The sequence below is a fragment of the Scyliorhinus canicula genome, chromosome 9, assembly GCF_902713615.1.
Source record: "Scyliorhinus canicula chromosome 9, sScyCan1.1, whole genome shotgun sequence".
Classification (NCBI taxonomy): Eukaryota; Metazoa; Chordata; class Chondrichthyes; order Carcharhiniformes; family Scyliorhinidae; genus Scyliorhinus; species Scyliorhinus canicula.
This window is the reverse complement of record NC_052154.1, coordinates 69,194,460-69,212,487: the sequence shown is the minus strand read 5'-3', so window position 1 is coordinate 69,212,487 and position 18,028 is coordinate 69,194,460. Positions and strand designations below refer to the sequence as shown.

Genomic DNA, 18,028 nt, shown 5'->3' with positions numbered 1-18,028 from the left:
TCCAGCCCGCAATGGGCCGAAATCCCGCCCGCCTGTAGTCGGTCCCTGAAATCAGAGTAGGCCACTTACCGGCGGGACCTGGTGGCACGGTGGGTGGGCCTCTGGGGTTCCTTGGGGGTCGCGGGGGGATCTTGCCCCGGGAGGTGCCCCCACGGTGGCCTGGCTCGCGGTCGGGGGCCCACTGATCTGCGGCCGGGCCTGTGCCGTGGGGGCACTCTATTCCTTCCACATTGGCCGCTGTGGTCCTCAGCGATGGTCCATGCGGAAGTGAATCCCTGTGCGCATGCACGGGGATGACGCTAGCATGCGCCGAATCATGCCGGTTGGCGTGGCGCCAGGCCCTATCCCGCTGGTGGGCGGGGCGCCAACCACTCCGGGGTTGGCCTAGCCCTTGAAGGTGCAGAGGATTCTGCGCCCTTGGGGCGGCCCGATGCCGGAGTGGTTCACGCCACTCCGTCCTGCCGAGACCCCCCCCCCCGCCCCGCTGGGTAGGGGAGAATCCCGCCCAAGATCTGGTAAATAGTGACCATTTGTACAACTTTACAATGATCATGAATGGAATTAAAAACGGAGTCAGGAACATATTATTTCATACAGAGTACTTAAAACTATGATTTACTTTGTCTCAAACTGTTCTTGAATTAGAGTCCATGACTTTTTTTAATAAAGGAAATCTGATAGCTGCTTCTTAAACAGTAATATTGAAGGGAGTATGGAGTGAGGATTTGACCAGCTGACTCATATGGAGGAAAACATTGGTGCACTTTTAGTGGAGAAAATGGTCTTTTTTTTCGTTGTGTAAGATTCCATGTGACTGTGTTTCCATGTTTTCATGTTTAGGAACATAGGAATTAGGAGTAGAGGTAGCCCTTTGAGCCTGCTATGCCATTCAATCAGATCATAGAACATAGAACAGGACAGCACAGTACAGGCCCTTTGGCCCACGATGTTATGCCGACCATTTACCCTAATCTAAGATCAATCTAACCTACACCCCTTCAATTTACTGCTGTCCATGTGCCTGTCCAAGAGTCGCTTAAACATCCCTAATGACTCTGACTCCAGCACCTCTGCTGGCAGTGCATTCTACGCACCCACCACTCTCTGTGTAAAGAACCTACCTCTGACATCTCCCCTATTCCTTCTTCCAATCACCTTAAAATTATGTTGTTCCTCCCGTGACAGCCATTTTCGCCCTGGGGAAAAGTCTCTGCCGATCCACTCTATCCATGCCTCTCATCACCTTATACACCTCTGTCAAGTCACCTCTCTTCCTTCTTCACTCCAGTGAGAAAAGCCCTCGCTCTCTCAACCTTTCTTCATAAGACATACCCTCCAGTCCAGGCAGCATCCTGGTAAATCTCCTCTGCACACTCTCCAAAGCATCCACATCATTCCTATATTGAGGCGACCAGAACTGGACACAATATTCGCCTCCCTCCAATCATCCATTCCTACTCCAGTGGAGAGTGAGGACGCAAAGATCATCGCCAACGGCGCAGCAATCCCCTCCCTCATTTCCCGTAGTAACCTTGGGTATACCCCGTCAGACCCAGGGGACTTTCCAGCACATCCTTCTTCTTAATATCAACCTGTTCAAGTCTATTAATCTGGTTCACGCTGTTCTCAGGAGCAACAAGGTCCCTCTCTCTTGTGAATACTGAAGCAAAATATTCATTTTTGGCCTCCCCTATCCCCTCAGACGCTCGGCACAAGTTCTCTCCATTATCCCTGATCGGCCCTACTCTCACTCTCATCATCCTCTTATTTCTCACATAAGTGTAGAACGTCTTGGGGTTTTCCCTAATCCTTCTCACCAGGCATTTTTCATGCCCCCTTCCAGCTCTCCTAAGTCCAATTTTGAGTTCCTTCCTGGCTACCTTGTAACCCTCTAGAGCTGTGCCAGATCCATGCTTCCTCAACCTTCCTTCTTCCTCGACTAGAAGCTCCACTTCTCTTGTCATCCAAGGCTCCTTCACCTTACCATTCCTTCCTCGTCTCAGTGGGACAAAACTATCCAACATTCGCAGCAAGTGCTCCTTAAACAACCCCCACATTACTGTTGTGCATTTTCCCAAGACCAACTGTTCCCACTTTATGCTCCTCAGCTCCTGTCTAATAGCAGTATAATTAAATACCTTCCCATACTGTCTGTTCCTATCCCTCTCCATGACTATGGTAAAGGTCAAGCAGTTTTGGTCACTGTCACCGAAATGCTCTCCCACCGAGACATCTGACACCTGGCCTGGTTCGTTGCCAAGCACCAAATCCAATATGGCCTCCCCCCTAGTCGGCCTATCTACATATTGAGTCAGGAATCCTTCCTGTACACACTTGACAAAATCTGTTCCAGCCAAACCATTTGCCCACATGATATCAATAACTCTTTCAGGTCAGTCTGTTTTTCCTCTGGAAAGTAACTCAACAATTTATCCCAATTTTTAAGAACATCCTCATTTTCCAATTTAATTTGAGGTATGTCAAATTCCAAGTCATCTGGATTTGGTTCGTCACTTTGAGTTAGAATCATGAAACCTCCTCCTTTTTCTCTCCTTCCCTTTCAAAGTACCTTTTAAGCATATTCACATGACACACTCGGTGAGTCTTCCTTCTATCTGGTGTTTGTACCACATAATTCACCTCACATAATTTCCTTTCAATCTGATAAGGTCCACAAAACCTTGCTTTTAAAGGCTCACTTACCACTGGTAACAACAATAAAACTTTATCTCCACTGGCAAAACTATGAACTTTGGATTTCTTGTCCGCTACCTGTTTCATCACATTTTGTGCAACTTTCAAATGTTGTCTAGCCAATTCACCTGCTCTATTTAATTGTTCCCTAAAATTTGACACGTAATCCAATAATGTAAGTTCTGATTTCTCACTCACCAATTTTTCCTTAATCAATTTAAGTGGTCCTCTTACCTCATGACCAAAAATTAGTTCAAAAGGATTAAATTTGGTTGACTCATTAGGTGCATCCCTAATTGCAAACAGTAGGAATGGAATTCCTTTATCCCAATCCTCTGGATAATCTTGACAATAAGCTCTCAACATTGTCTTTAATGTCTGATGCCACCTTTCTAATGCTCCCTGCGATTCTGGATGGTAGGCAGTTGATTTAAATTGTTTTATTCCTAAGCTATCCATAACTTCTTTGAATAACCTTGAGGTAAAATTTGATCCTTGATTAGTCCATATAGATTTCATAGAATTTACAGTCCAGAAGGAGGCCACTCGGCCCATCGAGTCCGCACCGGCTCTTGGAAAGAACCCAAGCCCACACCTCCACCCTATCCCCATAACCCAGTAACCCCACCTAACACTAAGGGCAATTTTGCACACTAAGGGCAATTTAGCATGGCTAATCCACCTAACCTGTACATCTTTGGACTGTGGGAGGAAACCGGAGCACCTGGAGGAAACCCACGCACACACGGGGAGAACATGCAGACTCCGCATAGGCAGTGACCCAAGCCGAGAATCGAACCTGGGAGCCTAGATCTAAGAAGCAATTGTGCTAACCACTATTCTGCCGTGCTGCTAAATTCTAGTAAAGAATTTAAGTAACTCCTCCACAATCTTTTTAGCTGGAATATTATGTACTGGAATGGCCTCTGGAAACCTAGTAGACACATCCATTATTGTCAAAAGATATTCATTCCCACTTTTTGTTTTAGGAAGCGGTCCTACGCCAACAATTAGGACCCTTGTAAAAGGTTCCTCAAATGCTGGAATGGGTATTAAGGACGCTGGTTTTATCACTGCTTGAGGTTTCCCTATCACTTGACATGTGTGACATGATTGACAAAATTTAACTACATCTTTATGTAGGCCAGGTCAATAAAACTGTTTTTAGATTTTAACTTGAGTTTTCCTTATTCCCAAATGACCTCCCTCTGGTACCTCATGTGCAACTCCCAACACCACCTTTCTATACCCTACCGGCAATACTACTTGATGAACTTCTGCCCACTTTTCATCTGCCTGCATATGTAAAGCTCTCCATTTTCTCGTCAAGACATCACTTTTACGGTAATAACACTCTGGTATTCACTCAGATTCCTCTTCCGTGTATGCTTTATGATACATCCATTTTATTTCTATATCGTTTTGTTGCAATTTCCCCAATTTTCCTAAGCTAAAATATCCGCCTCATCCTCCATCTGTTCTTGTTTTTTTATCAACCATCTGATCAAAAATAGTTTCTCATAATTGAACTTCCACTTCATCTTCACTCTTTGATTTCTCCCCTTGTCTAAACCTGTGACTTTGCGACCTTGTCACTACACAATCCGGAAAAATCGCAGGATATTCGTCCTTCAACACTTCAGTTGTCTGATTTTCCACTGGCTTATCAACCACGTAGGCATCACTCCATGGAGTTCTTCAGGGCATCCTGGGACAACTTGGGGAGTGACTACACGTGGGTCCTGGGGAAAATATCACGACCGAGGACTTGCCCCTTTCTTGGTGCATTATTACTCTGCTGCCAAAAAGTGGGTATCTCTGCCACCTTAAAAACTGGCGTCCGGTACCAGGCTGCACAATTCACGACAACATCCATCTGGTCCGGGACCTGGTCTGGCTCTCCCAGAGGGCTGGTATGTCAAGTGCCTTCCTGTCCCTTGATCAGGAGAAGGCATTCGATAGGGTAGATCATGAATATTTATTCGAGACGCTGTAAGCATTCGATTTCGGGATACATTTCATTACCCAGATCCGACTTCTGTACACTGCCTGTTAAGGTTAATGGGTCCGTGACGGTGGCCCTTCGCTTTGGGAGAGGAGTACGCCAGGGCTGCACCTTGTCTGGCCCACTCTATTTGCATGAGGCCTTTCCTGCACCTCCTACGAGGAGGTTGTCGGAACTGGTTCTGCGCGGGCTGGGCATCGGGGTGGTCCTCTTGGCTTACGCTGATGACATGCTTCTCATGTTCACTGACCCTGCTGACTACTTGGGACTGTTTAGCACAGGGCTAAATCGCTGGCTTTGAAAGCAGACCCAGGCAGGCCAGTAGCACAGTTCAATTCCCGTACAAGCCTCCCCGAACAGGCGCCGGAATGTGGCGACTAGGGGCTTTTCACAGTAACTTCATTTGAAGCCTACTTGTGACAATAAGCGATTTTCATTTAATTTCACCTGCGAGGATGCGAGAGTACCAAGCTGTGTACTCTGCCGCATCCTCTGCCAGGATCAACAGGGACTCCTGGTTGGACTCCAGGGTACCATCATAGAGGGGCTCAACGTAAAGTTATCGTTGCAGGGTCTGAAGGTGGAAGGTTGCCACCTGGGTGCGAAGGCACACCAGCGCCTGGCTGCCCTCCCTGAGCGGGAAACTCAGAACCGCAGCAGTGACTTTTTCACCTGGAGCAGGAAAGCCTCCTCTACTTGGGAACCCATCTTTGCCCAGCCGAGGAATCCTGGCCGGCTAACTGGCAGGGGCTGCAGGCCAAGGTCACCCTCGTTTGAGATGCTGGACAGGACTGCTCCAAGTGCTGTCTTACGGGGGTCAAGTTCTGGTCATAAACCAGCTGTCCATGTTGTGGTACCGGCTGGTCAGTTTGACCTTTCCCCGGACTTTGTCAAGAAATCCAGAGAATGCTTTTAGAGTTCTTCTGGGACAAGAGACTGCACTGGGTCGCTGTGAGGTTTTGACTCTCCTGCTTCGGGAGGGTGGCCAGGTGCTGGTGTGCCTTCGCACCCAGGTGGCGACCTTCTGCCTTCAGACCCTGCAACGATACCTTTAATTGCACTCTCATTTGATGTTTTCAAGTTTCCGATGATATGTGTTACGTTTGGGCAGTGCCCTTATCAGGAGCAGCCCCTTTTGTTTTGTCCCTAAGTTTGTTTGCTTTCATCTATTTGGGGGCAGCAGGGTAGCATGGTGGTTAGCATAAATGCTTCACAGCTCCAGGGTCCCAGGTTCGATTCCCGGCTGGGTCACTGTCTGTGTGGAGTCTGCACGTCCTCCCCCTGTGTGCGTGGGTTTCCTCCGGGTGCTCCGGTTTCCTCCCACAGTCCAAAGATGTGCGGGTTAGGTGGATTGGCCATGCTAAATTGCCCGTAGTGTCCTAATAAAAGTAAGGTTAAGGGGGATGTTGTTGGGTTACGGGTATAGGGTGGATACGTGGGTTTGAGTAGGGTGATCATGACTCGGCACAACATTGAGGGCCGAAGGGCCTGTTCCGTGCTGTACTGTTCTATGTTCTATGGTTGACCTCAAAAGTGGCCAATCGACCTAACCTGCCCATCTTTGTGACCATGGGAGGAAACCCACGCAGACAGGAGGAGAACGTGCAAACAGTCACCCAAGGCCCAAGGTCGGAATCGAACCCGGGTCCGGGCAAAACCTTCCTCAATCCTCTGACAGCAGTGGGGTCTTTCATGCGCACACACAGATTGTGACACCGTGGAGGGACCACTATATCAAACAGCAAAGCGCGGGCGGCAATCCAAACCCAAATCATAACTACGCGACCGGCTGCCTTTTTTTGTTCTTTGCCCCATTCAAAACAATTATGGTATTAAAACAAAACCAAGAGATTGAACTGATGCAAATTGACTTTGAGGGGAGTTGGCGCAGGCGCAGGAAGCTTTCTCCGCACGGACGGGCGAGAGCGAGACGGAATCCGCAGCCAATCAAAGCGGCCGGAGGCTCGGGCAGCGGCGCGGGCCTTTTGCAAATAAACCGTCAGCAGCGGGCGGCCGGCCCGAAGTGAGCGGTATCGGGTTCGGTTCCCGGCCTCGCCGGCAGAAGAAACATTTAGGTGGCGGTAGCCGGCTGACCGGGAGGAAGAGGGTTGGAGTTATTGTTGTCCCCGGTGATTTGTATATTTACCGTTTTGGGGCAGATTGCTGTTTATTTTTTAAAAAGATGTCGGCGGCGGCGGCCCTCTGTCCGTCGGTAGGGGTGGCGGAGTTAAGATGGCGGGCGGCCTGGTGCGCTGCCTCTGGTGTGCGCGGTTAGAGCAGGAGTGAGAGGCGGCGCTTCCCCCACCCCCGGGGTGGGGAGACAGGATGGTGACCCTATCGTGGCGGCGGCCTTCCTAGATGATCATAGCGGCCTGGACCGTCTTCCACGCTACTCGGAGCCTGGTGCGAGGGTTACTGCTTTCCCGGGAGCCACCCGGCTCTGCCGCGGCCTCCTCCCCCGTCGCCGCCGATTCCGACGCCACAGGCCGGATGGGTAATAGCTGCGTGTGCCGGGACGGCAGCGACACCGAGGAGAACCCGGGCCCCCCGGGCGAGTTCGGAGCGGCTGAGCGCCGGCACCCGCCTCCCCTTTCATCGTCGTCGTCGTCGTCTTCACATCACCACCATCACCACTCTCACCACCACCACCACCACCATAGCAACAACGCCGAGGGCGAGCCCAGGAGCCGCTCCCGGGACCCGGTCAGACCGCCCAGGAGGGGACGGGGTCCCCACGAACCTCGCAGGAAGAAGCAGAATGTGGACGGCCTGGTGTTGGATACGCTGGCCGTCATTCGTACATTGGTGGACAAGTAAGTTTGGCCTCCCAACCCCTTCCCAGTCTGGGGTCTTGCACCCAGCACTGCTCCTAACTAACTAGCCTGTTTGTTCCACATTTTCCTACGTCCATGGATAGTCTGGGAACCCTTCAAGTTAGTCACTTTTTTGTGTAGTGTTCTTCAAAACTATATTCAAATGTCAGAAATTGGTTGCTTTGTCTTTATATCATTTGGGGTCAAATTGGCCACATGTTGTCAGAGATTCCCATGTCAGTCACACTTGCCGTTTTTCTTCATTTTTGGAATTTTAAACCAATATTGTGGCATGTGCAGGGCGCCGATGGCAGTTTTGAAATCCTAAAGGCTGAGGAAACAGATTAAATTAAGTTAATTAATATGAATCGAGAAAAGAGCTGGAGAAACTTTTCAGGGACTAAAATCTGAGATTCTCGGGACCTAACCCATGTTGAGATAGCTTCCTGGCTGTGATTTTACGATATTCCTCAGATTCTGAAATGGTTCCAGCAGATTGGATGTTGGCAAACGTCGCATTGCTATTGGGAGCGAGAAAGTGGGAACTCCGTCAATTAGTCTGTTAGTAGTCAGTAGAATGTGCTGGAATCGGAAGGTCTTTAATGCACTTAAGTCATAGTATGATCAGACAAATCTACACTGTTCTACAAAAGGTAAATCACATTTGACAAATTTATTGGGGTGTTTTGAGGATGTAACTAAAAGAACACCATTAGATTTGGTGTACCTGGATTTCCAAAAGGCTTTCGACAAGGTGTCGCAAAGGTTTACTGTCGGGGCAGCATAATGCCACAGTGGCTAGCACTGCTGCATCATAGTGCCAGGGACCTGGGTTCAATTCTGGCTTGGGTGGTTGGGTGGAGTTTACACGTAGTCCTTGCATCTGCGTGGGTTTCCTCTGGCTGCACCGATTTCCTACTACAGTCTAAAGATGTGCCGGTTAGGTGGATTGGCCATGCTAAATTGAACCTCCATTTCCAAAGATATGCAGGTTAGATGGGGTTATGGGTATAGGGCAGGGGAGTGCGTGTAATGGCATTGTCATTATACCTGGGAGTGGGTCTCGTGGCGTTTTTCTTTTACAAATTTAGAATACCAAATTCATTTTTTCCAATTAAAGGGCAATTTAGCATGGTCAATCCACCTACCCTGTACATGTTTTGGGCTGTGGGGGAGAAACCCACGCAAACACGAGGAGAATGTGCAAACTCTACACTGACAGTGACCCAGAGCTGGGATTGAACCTGGGACCTTGGTGCTGTGAGGCTGCAGTGCTAACCACAGTGCCACCGTGCTGCCCTGGGTCTTGTGGCATTAATGGAAGTATAATAGTATGATTAACAGCTGGGAGCTTTAATAACGGCTCCTTTGCTGTTCTCGCCGACCCGTTACTCCACAAGTCCGGTGGTGGTGGCGACACTGCGGATCTGGGGACAGTGGAAGAGGTACACGAAGGTGGAAGGAGCGTTGGTCTGGACCCCGATATGTAACAACCACAGGTTTTTCCCGGGTAGGATGGATGGTGGGTTCCAGAGCTGGCAGAGGGCAGGCATCAGAAGGATGGGAGAGGTGTTCATAGACGGAAGCTTTCCCAGTTTGAAGGCGCTAGAGGACAAATTTATTCTGCCGCCAGTAAACGGCTTTAAATATCTGCAAGTATGAGCCTTCCTGAAAAAACAGTTTGTGGCCTTTCCGATGCTGCCGCCACAGAGGATACAGGACAGGATGGTCTCTGGCACCTGGGCGGGGGAGGTGTCTGATATCTACCAGGAACTACAGGAGGCGGAAGAAACCCAGGTGAAGGAGCTCGAGGGCAAGTGGGAGGAAGAGCTAGGTGAGGAGTTAGAAGCAGGTCTGTGGGCAGAGGTCCTGGGCAGGGTTAATTCCTCCTTATCATGTGCCAGGCGCAGTCTAATTCAATTTAAGGTGGTCCACTGGGCACACATGACGGCAGCGAGAATGAGCAAGGTTTTTTGGGTAGAAGACCGTTTATATGAGGTACAAGGGCAGCCCTACGAACCATGTCCACATGTTTTGGGCATGACCGGAGCTCAGAGAGTTCTGACGAGGGTTCGCGAGGGCAATGCCCAAGGTGCTTAACACACGGGTGGTGCCGAGTCCAGAGATAGTGATCTTTGGAGTGTCAGAAGACCCGGGAGTTCAGGGGGCGAAAGAGGCCAACGTCTTGGCTTTTGCCTCGCTAGTAGCCCGGAGACGGATTTTATTAATGCGGAGGGACTCAAAGCCCCCGAGTGTAGAGACTTGGGTTAATGACATGGCTGGCTTTCTCAGCCTTGAGAAAATAAAGTTTGCCTCATGAGGGTCTACACTAGGGTTCTCTCAGGGGTGGCAGCTGTTCGTCGACTTTCTTGGGGAAAATTAAAATGTTAGCAGCAGCAGCAATCCGTAGGGGGAGGGTGGGGGTGGGGTGCGTGCTTCATTGGGATGGTGTGGGAAGACTGGGTCACATGGGGTAATGTCTATTTAATTGTTATTGTGTATTCTATGTTAATGTTCACTCTAGTTTGTTTTGTTATTGTTTCTACTGTTTCATTATGAAAAATTCTGCAAAACCTTAATAAAAATACTTAAATAGTATGATTTTCAGAAAGCAAAAGAATGTTCTTAAATTTAGCAATTTCAAGATGACAGGCAGTGATTGGAGTGCCATAGGGTTCAGTGCTGGGCATTTGGCTATTTGCAACCTATATAATGACTTGTGTGAAGTACAGAGTAAAGTAATCTATCGGAGTTTGCTGATGCATAGCTAGGTGGAGATCTGAGAAGGGCACATAGGCTATGAAGAGATGTAGACAGATTAAATTAATGGCCAACAAGGTGGCAGATGGAGTATAATGTGGGGAAGTGTGAGGTTAGAGTTATAGAAGTTTTCAGCATGAGGTTATTTACTTTGGTCACGAATAGAAAAGTAGAATATTTTTTACAAGGAGTGTACTTGAACAAGGACAGAATGTTAGCATGCAGGTGCGGCAAGCAATTATGAAGGCAGATGGTATATTGGTCTTGGTTGCAAAGGATTAGACTACAAGAATAAGGAAGTATTGCTTCAACTGTTCAGGGGTTTGGTGAGACCACACCTGGAGCACTTTGTGCAGGTTTGGTCTTTATATTTAAGAAGGATATACTAGCCTTGGGAGCAGTGCAGTGAAGTTTCACTTGGTCCCTGGGATGAGAGGGCTGTTCTATAATGAGAGGTTGAGTAAATTGGGCTTAAATTCTCTGGATTTTAGACAAATGATCTTGGGTGATTTCATTGTAATATACTACATCTGTGTTTCTCTCAAAATGTGTGTCACTCAAAATGGTGGGTGAGGGTGGATTGGCATCCCTGCTTGAATTAGGCCAGGCCCATCCCTCTCTTCGGCCGAAGGCTGGTGTGCAGTGATTGTGAAATGCCACAGTTGTAAGGAAAAAGAGAGGGTTCTGCAATGGGCAAGGTAACACTGATTTCAAGTTGGAAGGCCACTCGCTCCATTAGATTGTATTAGGACATGAGCATTTAATGAAGTAGAGGCTGCCCTGTACAAGAGTGGAGCTCATCAGTTAAGTTCGAGGAAAAAGATTGTTTTTTTGACGTGCCGGGAGACTGTTGAAGGCACAAGTTGTGTGCAGTGTAATTTGGTTTTGGCTCTGCCGATGGGCATGTTGTAATGTTGGTATTTTTTGTTCTTGTTGGCGTTGTGTTTCTATTATTTTGAATTAGATTTGAGGTTCTCTACTATGTGGGATTTTGTTCTTTATGTTAATATATAGTTTCCTTTTTTTTTCAACACTGTTGTTCGGCGTGACATTTTGTTGTCAGTGGGGCTTGCAAGTTAAGTGGGATTTTGGTATTTTAAAATTTTTAATCTATTTTTCTCTTCAGTTCAGAGTCTTGCTAACTAAGGAGTTAGTTAATGGGAGTGGGTTTGGATGGGTTGCTGCAGCTCATTATAGTAATGTTTAGAGGTTTTGTTTGGTTTTGTTCAATGTAGGTTTTAGTGTTCAGATAAGTCTTTGTTTGCCTCGCTTTTATTTATTTTTGGGTGTGGTAACATTCAATGGCATTGGCGTTTTTTGGGGGGGGGGGGGGGGGGGGGGGTTGGTTTACCAGCAGTGTCTGCTGGTTTTTCTTTGCCCAGCCTTCTGATTAGATTTGGTGATCGTTTTGGGTGGATCTTTTTTCTTTACTTTTTCCGTGTCCCTGGGTTTCTCTCGGTGCAAATGGCTGACTCTGGATTAAGAGCTGGTGGGAGACCTCCAATTCGTTTGTCTCCTGGAACGTTAGTGGTTTGAATGGCTCTTGTCTCTTGTTATCTCTTAGAGCATATATGCTAAAGATAACAAAGTTGGAGCCGCGTAGCTAAGTAGGAAAAAAATTACAGACTCATTTTGTACTATTGTCTATTAGCAGGCCAGTCAGTACGCCAGTTACAATGCTCCTGGGGCAATTTTATGAACACTGGGAGAAGGCCAGTCGTCTTTTGACTCACCAACTCGAGTGGCAGGTGGCCTCCTGGGACATCACTCAGATATTCGATTGAGGCTGGAACCTTGTTCTCCACGCCTCCCCAGGTCAATGCAGCTTTTCAATCCTCTAACCGTCATCTTTATAGATCGGAGCCCCCTGCAGATGGGGAATTTCTGACTTTCTGGTTGAAGTGGATAGCAGCAGTGAGTTGGACTTCCTGTTGCGCCCCAATAGGATTTTAGCATGTATTGAGCTGATGTAGTCTGGCATGGCCCCTGGTTCAGATGGCTTTCCGTTTGAGTTTTGCAAGATGTTCTCTGAGCAGCTTGTACCTTTTGTTATTGGACATGTTCAATGATTCCCTATCCCTGGGGTTGCTGTCTCCAACTGTCACTCAAGCCTTTATTTTCCTGAGTGTAGCTCCTATCTCACTTTTGAATGTGGGTGCCAAGCTACTCGCTAAGGTGTTGGGCCTTTGGTTGGAACCTTGCCTCCCAAATATAATTTTGGAGGATCAGACAGGCTTCATGAACAATATACGTCACCTGTTAAATGTCATCCTTTCCCCCTGTCCAGTACCCCAACCTGAGGAGATAGTATCTTTTGATGCTAAAAAGGCATTTGATAGAGTGGAATGGGAGTATTTATTGGAGATTCTCGGGAGATTTGGACAGAAATTTGCCCCCTGGATTTGCCTGTTATATAATGCCCCTACTGCCAGTGTTCGTATGATTGCTTTGAATTCTGATTATTTTCCCTTGAATAGTGGCACCTGACTGGATTTCCCACTTTCTCACTTTTGTTTGCCCTGGCAATAGAGCCACTTTCTATAGCGTTGAGGTCCTCTAGTCTGTGGAGGGTATCAGTTAGGAATGGGTGGAACATTGGGTGTGTCTGCAGATGATCCACTGGTTTATATTACAGACCCAGCTCCCTTCATCGATGGCATAATGAAGTTGCTTAACACCTGAATGGCTCCTCTAGGTACAAATTGAATTTAGATAAGAGTGACTGTTTCCCAGTTAACCCCCACCGGGAGGCGAGCCCAATTGGGGATGTTACCTTTTTGCCTTTCTGGCTTTAACACTTGGGTCTGGGTGGCCCGCAACTGGCCCTCACTTCATAAGTTGAATTACACAAGCCACTAAAATAGTTTTGCAGAGATGAACAACCTTCCTCTATCCTTGGCGGGTCAGATTCGAGCTAATGTCTTCCCATTTTTCTCCCTAATCCTTTTTTATAAAGTCAGCAAATTGATATCCTCTTTTTAAAAAATATTTAGAGCACCCAATTATTTTTTTCCAATTAAGGGGCAATTTAGCATGGATAATGCACCTACCCTACACATTTTGGGTTGTGGTGGCGAAACCCGTGCAAACTCCATGGACAGTGACCCTGAGCCGGGATCAAACTTGGGACCTTGGTGCCTTGAGGCAACAGAGCTAACCACTGTGCCACCATGCTGCCCAAATTGATATCCTCTATAATTTGGGCTGATAAGAATTCCAGAATATGTTGCAGTTTGCTTCAAAGGGATCGGCAGTCCGGGGGGTGCTTAGCCTTCCCCAATTTATTGTTTTATTACTGGGCAGTTAACAGTCAAATGTTGTGGGTCGATCAGTGACCCTGATTCTGTTTGAGGAAAAATGGGAGGCCCATTCCTGCACTATCTCTACTTTTCTTGCCATAGTCACTGCACCCATTGCCCTTTTTCTCCCCGCTGGAATTTCCTCAAACCCATGGTGGTCTCCTCTCTGCGGATTTGGAAGCAGTTTAGACACCATTTTAAGCTCCTTTCTCTGGCTTCACTAGCCCCTATTTGCAATAATAACCGTTTCCTACCTTTCGGTTTGGACCCAACATTTAACTTTTGGGAAGTAAAGGGCCTGGAATGTTTAGGGACCAGTTCGTGGAGGGGAGATTTTCTAGTTTTGGCGAGTTTGCTGATTAATTCCAGCTCCCAAGCTCCAACCCGTTTCAGTACTTTTATGTTTGTGACTTCTCGTGAAAGGATTTTCCTTCCTGTGGTGTCAACATCTTCCTTGATTTTTGTCCCTGGTGTGGAGTCTATTTTGGACCTTTATGGCCATATTTTTTCATCGGATTCTGTTCCACTAAGCAGCGTGAGGGAAAAATGGGAAAGCAGATTGGGTCCCTTTTTAAAAATATTTAGAGTACCCAATTATTTTTTCCAATTAAGGGGCGATTTAACGTGGCTAATCCGCCTACCCTGCACATCTTTGGGTTGTGGGGGTGAAACCCACACAGACACGGGGAGAATGTGCAAACTCCACACGGACAGTGACCCAGGGCCGGGATTCGAACCCAGGTCCTCGGCGCCGTAGGCAGCATTGCTAACCACTGTGCTACCGTGCTGCCGGGTCCCTTTTTTAATGGTGATGCGTGGAGCAAGGCCCTTCACTGGGTCAACTCCATGTCTTCATGTGTTTGGATGAGCTTATTCGGTTTAAGGTGTTATATCGGACGCACTTGACTAGCGCAAGACTCGTGAGTTTTCCCCAAATGTTGAGAGGTGTGATTGCTGTTCTCTAACCATGCACACATGTTCTGGTCCTGTCCAAAACCTGTAGGTTTCTGGACTTTGGCATGGGAGATACTCCATGTAGATTTAGACCTGTGTCCGTTGACCATATTTGAGATGTCGGATTCTCCAGTGATTCAGTCTGGGGTACAGTCGGATGTTGTTGCCTTTGCTTCGCAGATAGCCCGGAGGCGCATATTGCTTGGTTAGAGGTCTCCCATTCCACCCAGTGCCTTTGCTTGGTTGAGTGACTTACATTAGCTTATGTTTTCTTGTATTCTTTGTTCTGGTTTGTGTTAATTATTACGAAAAAGTTAAAATAAATATATTAAAAAATAAATAAATACTGGGTCCTGAAGTAGTTTGACGGGGTCAACAATGAGAGCTGATTTTTGCTGGTTGGGAAATCCAAGACAAGCAGGCACAATCTCTGGCTAAGGAGCTAATTACTTAGGCTGGAGGCTAGAAATTACTTCTTCTCTCAAAGGATTGACATCTTGCAATTCTCCACCCCAGATGGTTGTGGATGTTCCATTATTGCATATATTTAAGATTGGGATTGACCGAATTTTGATCACTTGGAATAGAGGGATATGGGGAGCAGGCAGTAAAGTGGAGTTAAAATTTAAGATCAGCCATGATTGGAATGAATGGTGTAGCAGGCTTAACGGGCCACATCATTTGCTGCTCCTATCCTTGTGTTATGGTGTGTTGAAGATATCCAGACAATTCCCCATAATGTAGAATGGGACAGGCACAGTTTCAGTTCCTTTGAAAACAGCACAGTGGAGTTGTAATGGTTATGATTCATAAATGCTGAGCTAAGTCAGTGGCCCCACCCAACAGGTGATCATAAATTCACGAACTTTGGTTTCCTCAGGGTTGCATTGCAGTCTGATCAAATCAGCTGTTCTGGCGCCAACATTCTGTCAGTTGCAATTGGTCAGTTAGTAACAAGCATGCTGGACTTGGTGCTTCAATGTTTTTGGCACATTATTAGTCTGCTGTAAATTTGCATGTGGATAGATATTGAAATTTATTTGAAATGTTACCGTTACTGAGTCTTAATTGCTGATCTATAAACTGTAGTATTATTCAGTTACCTAATTCTTGGCTGAGTAAAATATAGTTGCTGTCGCCAAATTATTTCCAGTTGTGCAGTTATTTTCTAGTTGTGTGATGCGCTGTCAAAATTGGATCCAATGAAGAATTAAGCGGAATTTCTGTACATGATGTGTGGGTTGTTTAACTCAACTGACTGGCTAGGGTGTAGTGCAGATTAATTCCAAACAGCATGGGTTCAGTCCCAGTACTGACGGGGAGTTCATGGAGGCCTGCTCCTTGCCTTGGCCCATGCCTGATGTGGAGTGGTGCCCCTGAAGTTATAAACCAATTGCTTTTGTTATGGAGAGAGATGCCAATGGTCTTTCGTGCACTACAACAAATTACCTTTGTTCGATGCATGGTGGTAAAGGTATGGAATTTGTTGCATGAACGGTTTGCAGCAGATAGTATGGAACAGTTATGGAGAGATTTGACTCATTTGCAAGTAAGACTGAGGTAGAGGAATATGGAGGCAAGATGGAAAGAGGTAATTTATAGTCAAAGGCTCGTCTGCAATGTAAGCATAGGCATAGACAAATTGGCTCTATGACCTGTTCCTGTTTGGGTGATGACTTTGTTGTGGTCAAAGATATTTATATAGGTCATTTGGGAAGTGGTTTCCACGAAATGTGGTGTGCCTTTGATACATCGAGTGCATTGAGGGTTAATGTGGGCTTGCAGATATTATTAAAACTTCTATAATATTCAAATGCGATTTTGGAGGACACGCTGACTCGTGTACATAGGTTGTGATGTGTTTTTTTGAGTGCTAGTCATCTTTTAAATGTGACATTTTGCTCCCACATTTTTGAAAACCTTCGATGTCGTAACTTTGAGTTGTTTTGAAGTTGAATGTATTGCATAGTATTCACAGCACTGAAACAGGCCTGTTGATCCTTAAACTCCAGACGAATCAGATAGAACATACCTCCCACCCTACTTCATCTAACCCCCGATCAATGTATCTTTCTATTCCGTTCTCCCTCTGGTTTATCCAACTTCCTTTAGAAGCATCTATGCTATTCGCCTCTAATGCTTGTAATGTTTCACATTCTAGCCACACTCCGGGTATAAAATAAATCTCTTAAAGTTACTGTTGGGTTTATGAATAACAATCTTAAGGGCCAGTAATTCTGGTCTCACCCAAGTGGAAATATCTTCTCCACCCCTGTTCCCTCAAATACTTTCATAGTCCAAAATACCTCCTATCAAATGGCTGCTCGGTCTTCTAGTGAAGTGAACCCAGTCTCTTGAACAGTTGATGGATATAGCCTGTGTTTCTGTTGTTTTTTAATTAAACTTTTCACCCCTTCATTTGCTGTTTCCACTTTATAATATGGAGGCCAGAGCTGTGCACAGCATTAGTGTGAGCTCACCAAGGTTCTAGACAAGGTTCATAGCCAATCTGATTTTCAATTCTGTCCCTCTAGAAATGAACCCGATGGGATTATTTGTTTTTTTTTATATAGCCTTGCTAATATGTAATTTTTTTATGGTGATCTCTTATCTGTAAGAACTTCCCACTCATCCTCTGCTTCTCTACCCCAATTGGACATTTATTTTCCAAAGAATAGTAATATCCTTATTCTTTGCCAAGTATGCCATCTTGCACTTCAGCAAACAAACTTCATTTTGCCAATCGTGCAACATTCAACAATTTTATTAATGTTGCCTCTTATTTTGTCAGTTTTAATTGTATTGTTGCTGTTCTTCAAATAATATGGTATCTTTGTTCACTTCAAACATAGAAACCATTGCTCGGGGGGTGGGGGTGGGGGGGTCGATCTTAGCTGAAAAGAGAAATACCACAGCGCAGCACTTGTTCATTAATCTGCGTGTCAGCCCTGACGTCTTGAATAGGAATTGAATCCACTGCGCTTAACTTCAATGAGCATGCTGCCAACTGTGTTAAACTATTAAAACTTTAAATTTACATTGCTTTTAGTGTTCTTTAAAAAAAATAAATTTAGAGTACCCAATAAATTTTTTCCAATTAAGGGGCAATTTAGCATGGCCAATCTATGTACCCTGCACATGTTGTGGGGGCGAAACCCACACAAACACGGAGAGAATGTGCAAACTCCACATGGACAGTGACCCATAACCTGGGACCTTGGCGCTGTGAGGCAGCAGCACTAACCACTGTGCTGCCCTTGCCAGTTCAGTTTCTGATCAATGGTAACCCCCAGGATGTTGATTGTGGGGGATTCAGCTATGGTAATGCCATTGAATGTCAAGGGGCAATGGTTAGTTCCTCTCTTGTAGGAGATGGTCATTGCCTGACACCTGTCTGTAACTTGCCACTTGTCAGCTCAACCCTGGATATTGTCTAGGTCTTGCTACATTTGAACATGGACGGCTTCATTATCTGAGGAGTCGCGAATGGTGCTGAACATTGT

The 18,028-nt window shown here is 46.4% G+C and overlaps 1 protein-coding gene across 1 annotated transcript in view; it reads left to right on the top strand.

The window, feature by feature from the left end:
• Window positions 1-6,611: 6,611 nt before the first annotated feature.
• Window positions 6,612-18,028, top strand: part of rspry1 (ring finger and SPRY domain containing 1) — a 99,220-nt gene continuing 87,803 nt past the window's right edge. The window contains exon 1 of the mRNA XM_038806861.1: window positions 6,612-7,512. Within this exon, the coding sequence (XP_038662789.1) occupies window positions 7,058-7,512 (455 nt within the window). The 5' untranslated portion in view covers window positions 6,612-7,057. The remainder of the gene's footprint in view (window positions 7,513-18,028) is intronic.